At 41.4% G+C, this 4,777-nt stretch overlaps 1 protein-coding gene across 2 annotated transcripts; it reads right to left on the reverse strand.

Annotated features, from left to right (window-relative positions):
• Positions 1-2,292: 2,292 nt before the first annotated feature.
• LOC121940579 (E3 ubiquitin-protein ligase RNF31-like) lies at positions 2,293-4,739 on the reverse strand. Of its 2 annotated transcripts, XR_006105653.1 has the most exons (5): positions 4,403-4,739; positions 4,091-4,157; positions 3,930-4,017; positions 3,683-3,851; positions 2,293-2,853 (listed from the first exon to the last, which is right to left on the reverse strand). XR_006105653.1 is itself a non-coding variant. In XM_042483313.1 (4 exons), the coding sequence occupies exons 2-4, from the start codon at positions 4,127-4,129 to the stop codon at positions 2,752-2,754; spliced, it is 471 nt and encodes a 156-aa protein (XP_042339247.1). In that variant the 5' UTR covers positions 4,130-4,157; positions 4,403-4,692; the 3' UTR covers positions 2,293-2,751. The 2 variants fall into 2 exon arrangements, 1 of the variants encoding a protein (XP_042339247.1); XM_042483313.1 differs by having other exon boundaries at positions 3,930-4,157; positions 4,403-4,692.
• Positions 4,740-4,777: the final 38 nt, after the last annotated feature.

A 4,777-nucleotide genomic window follows, 5' to 3' on the forward strand; every position in this document is an offset into this window, starting at 1 on the left:
ATTTTTGAGTGATGTTTGATCGTTTGATGCAGTCAGACTTGAAGAATCGCTTAACTATTTCATTCAATGTGTGGTGTGTGTGTGTGTGTGTATGTATGTATATGGCGCATATGGGTATATGCATGTGTATATATATTTATTGAAAATGAAGTGACTGAGTTACGAAGAAGGGGTAGGATTAAATAATAAACTTCTTCCTACTCTCTTTTTGTTTGTTTTTGTTTTCACGTCTGAAAATCAATTTTCATTTATTCACATATGTGTCCAGATAGATAGATACCTTGTTGACAATCACAAAAATGTAGGCAGATAGTCAAACTTGAATAAAAGTACCACAGAAAACACTGCAGCTTCTGTTTTCTCTTCTGTCTCCAGCTGCAGACAACATCACAACACTGTTTCACCAAACCGACATCAGACAAGTATGGCGAAAAACGTAAAAAAAAAATGGCTGAAAACGACATAATATAACTTGTAGAGTCGCGTTATTGCATACAATGTCGAAAAAAAGGCCAAAAATGACATAATTTAGCATGTCTAAAAACTGGATGAAAACTCCACTGTAAAGTATGAAAGAAAGACGTCAAATTTGGACATGTCCCAAAAATGGCTGAAAGTCGCATATTAAAGCTTGTAGAGACACATCATTGTATACTAAGTTAAAAAATTCCAAAAAACTTGACCTTGAAAACCATCACAGTTTTAATGGAAAGTTTGTTACCTAAGGACGACGAGTGTTTCCTGAGGACGAGTCACTGTGACCTGTAATGATGATGATTCATTTATTAAATCGTTTATGTGCAGAATCACTAAAGAACAATAAACTTTCAGACAAGTTCATCATTACAAACTCATCTGCCCGCAGAAACACTGCTAACAAATGCTAACACGCTAACATGCCAACATATTCTAATACACGCTAATCTGCTAACACACGCTAATGTGCTAATAAGCTAACATAGGCTAACAAGCTAATATATGCTAACACATGCTAAAATATGCTAATGTGCTAACAAGCTAATATATGCTAACTATGCTAAAATATGCTAATGTGCTAACAAGCTAAAATATGCTAACATATGCTAAAATATGCTAATGTGCTAACACATTTATGGCACTGTCATCACTGGGGAAGGAAAACCGACTTCATTATACTGTTTCACGGAGGAATAATCACACGTGCTCATCATCGGTGCTACTGAACCTGCGAGATAACGAGCACACCTTAACATCTCAACCTATAAGTTAACACATGCTAACATATGCTAACACACGCCAACACGCTAACTTTAGTGTGTGTGTGTGACATGCTCTTCTTAAAATGCTCAGTTAGGGCTGGGTGATAAATCGATTTCATCCATTACTTCGTATGGATACTTACTTTGTGGTTTGGGACGATTTTTAAAAATACAAATCTCAATTTTCTCCTCTGCTGTACGTTCCCAAAAATGGCAGTCTGGTCATAAATTGGGAACTGGTTTGGCTTTTGCGGTGTCAGATCTGGAACAAACAACAGTCCCTTTACAGGCTCTTTTAACTGAAAGCAACAGCGCAACCGATTTTCAACATCTCAAACAGAGACGGTAGCCGAGTGTCTCATTCACAGATCAAAAACAGCCGCTAAAAATCAGCCGACATCAGTGGAAGCATTTCCCCGTTGTCCCGTATAACAGGACCGTGTATGCGTTTGCAGCGTTTGTGCAGCTCTGGCCGCACATTCCTGTCTGAAGTAACTGAGCCAGAGAGATTAATTTTAACTGACTAAATGTAGGCTTAATAAAAGCAAACAACACAGCCGGCTGATCACAGCTGATCGACGGATCCGTCAGAGCAGACTGAGAGCAGCAGTGACAGTCCTCTCAGTCACCACGGGCGGATTTAGTGATTTGGGGGTCTGGTGCCCACCTGCCCTGCTTTGATTTGAGCCGGTCTCTCACTGGGAGTGCTGGTGGCTGCTGATCTCTCAGTGTCACTGATCGACGAGTGCAGCTGATGTAGAAACTCTGACAGCTGTTCCTGATACAGTCACGCTGCATACCGCTAAAGATATGATCCACATGAATTCATGTAAATATGTTTTGTGAAATTACTGCAGCCTTCAGTGCAAATTTAAACAACTCCCCTGAAACTATGGTGCACTTTTAAAGACAAGTGTGCAACTTTCACTTTAACCCAAAGAGGGAAATTTAGTTTACTTTAATTTTTATTGCTAAAATAAAAGCAAAAAACGTTCTGAGCGATTTCTTTGTCATTTGTATTTTTTTTAAAGACAAAAAAAAATAAAAAATCGGGTTTAGTGTGAAAAAAGATTTTATTTTTAGGCCACATCGCCCTGCCAGTCAGCTTATTAACATTCATCTCGACAGCTAATTAACACTAACCCTCTGTGCTCATTAACACTCAGCTCGTCAACATTAAGCTTGTTAACACTCAACTAGTTAACACTCAGCTCGTTAACATTAAGCTCTTTATCCCTCCGCTCGTTAACACTAACTTCGTTAACACTCAGCTCCTTAACATTCAGCTTATTAATATTCAGCTCGTTTATACTCAGTTTATTAACATATAGCTCGTTAACATTCAGTCCGTCTTTGGTCCACTGAGCCAATCAGAGGCCACCGGCTGTTGTCCATGATAACGTCACTGAGATAGAGACAGGTGACATCACCGAAGGGGGCGTGGTCAGAACTCATCCCACTGACATTAACGTTAATGATTACTATGCCGGCACGTTTGCCACAGGTGAGTCAGTCACTGGTCAGCAGGTGAGGAGGCAGAGCTCCAGGAGTTAGAGCAGAGGTCAGAGGTTAAAGGTCGTGGCCGTCTCCGGAGAGGAATGCTGTTGGTCAGAGTCTGAGGAGACAGAGACACGATGCTGCGCTGTGATTGGCTGATGTCAAGTGGGCATTGATGGTTTTCTGCGGTTTCTTTGAACACATGCAGGACGTTTTCACGTGTTTCTGATTCATCTTTATAAATCATAGAAGCTTTTATTCCTTCAAAAAGTTCAGATTCACACGTTACACACCATCATAACTCCGGTCATTCATTCTTCACAAATTATTTCCACATCTGAGGTGAACAGTCAATTTGTGATTAACCCTTCGAAACCTGCAAAAATTGTCTGATTTCTTTCAACAAAAGAAAAAGGAAATGAGAAACATGGTAAGAAATTAATTTGAGAAATTACCTGAAAATTTGTTAAAAAGATAGAAAGAAAAGAGAAATAATAATTCTATAAAGTGGATGTAATTTGGATTATATAATTGTGATAATTATCAATTATATTTACAGGGTATGTACAGCCAGAAAAAAACCTGGTAAAATTACAGAATTCACTCATAGCAGTTTTCAGGCCTGGAAAAGTTTTGAAAAACTCAATTTACCCTGAAAGTTTTTAAAAAGTCGTGGAATTTTGATTCCAAAACCTGTAGAATAACACATGATGTGTTCACGGGGCCATATTTCTGATTATTATTTTATTTTTTACAGTTTCTGGCTGTGATGAATGGGTTCATGGGTTTATAGACTGGCAGTAAAATAAATCCTAAAGCAGCATTTAAAGTCCAACATGACGCAGATGTTACTGCAAACATTAACACAACTATTCAAAGGCTGTTTATTATTATTATTATTATTATTGTTATCATTATCATTATTGACAGGTGATGATGTCACTGACCAGGCGGAGGCGGTGGATGTACAGCGGCTCCTGTTCTTCTGGTTTCCTGGTGGGCGTGGCCACATTCCAGCGCTGAAGCTCCGCCTTCATCTCGGCAGGGCTGAAGAGGACCACTGGGTCGGCACGGCAACGGTTGATCAGCTCCACCAGACGTTCCTTGTAGTGCATCCTGCGGGACAGATGGCGGACACTGAACACCTGTGAGTGAGACACAGTGGGAGGCTGGGACTGGGAGGACTGGTCTTACTGGCAGAGTCCTTGGTGCTCAGCTGCTCGTCCACAGGGCTCCTCCCGCCGGCCGCCGTCCTCTCTCAGCTCCAGAACCAAACACACACCTGAAACACGCAGCTCATCAGAGCAGGACAGGTAACACGCCACCAGGTGAGCACACTGAGAGACCTGCCTCACCTGTCCGACCGCCGCCTGCCGAGCCGCCATTGGCTGCATCCAACCAGGATGGAGACACTCTGTAAAACTGAGACAGAGAGGCTGCATCAGTCTGCCTGAACACACCAAAGTCCTCATAAGTCCACCAGAATACACCTGAGTCCTCATCAGTCCACCTGAACACACCAGAGTCCTCATCATTCCACCTGAACACACCAGAGTCCTCATCATTCCACCTCAACACACCAGAGTCCTGATCAGTCCACCTCAACACACCAGAGTCCTCATCAGTCCACCTCAACACACTTGAGCTCTGCAGGCATGTGGTCTCACCTGTAGCAGCAAGTGTAGGCGTGACACGCTCCAGTCTCTCAGGTGGTACAGACAATCTCTGGGGTGATGGGCGTGAAGACCTTTGGTCGCACAGTCGGCAGAAAAACTGCAGACCTGAAAACAAGTCCAGGTCGAAATGATTTAAAGTCACAATGATAACACAGGAGATCGCATGATAACATGGAAGGTAAAAACCACAGGAGATAAAATAACAACAGAGGAGATAAAATGAAAACAAAGAAGATAACATGGTAACACAGGAGATAAAATAATACCAGAGGAGATAACGTGATAACAGAGGAGATAAAATAAAAACAGAGGAGATAATGTGAAAACAGAGGAGATAACATGATAACAGAGGAGATAAAATAATAA

Source organism: Plectropomus leopardus, unplaced genomic scaffold, assembly GCF_008729295.1.
Source record: "Plectropomus leopardus isolate mb unplaced genomic scaffold, YSFRI_Pleo_2.0 unplaced_scaffold9030, whole genome shotgun sequence".
NCBI lineage: Eukaryota > Metazoa > Chordata > Actinopteri > Perciformes > Serranidae > Plectropomus > Plectropomus leopardus.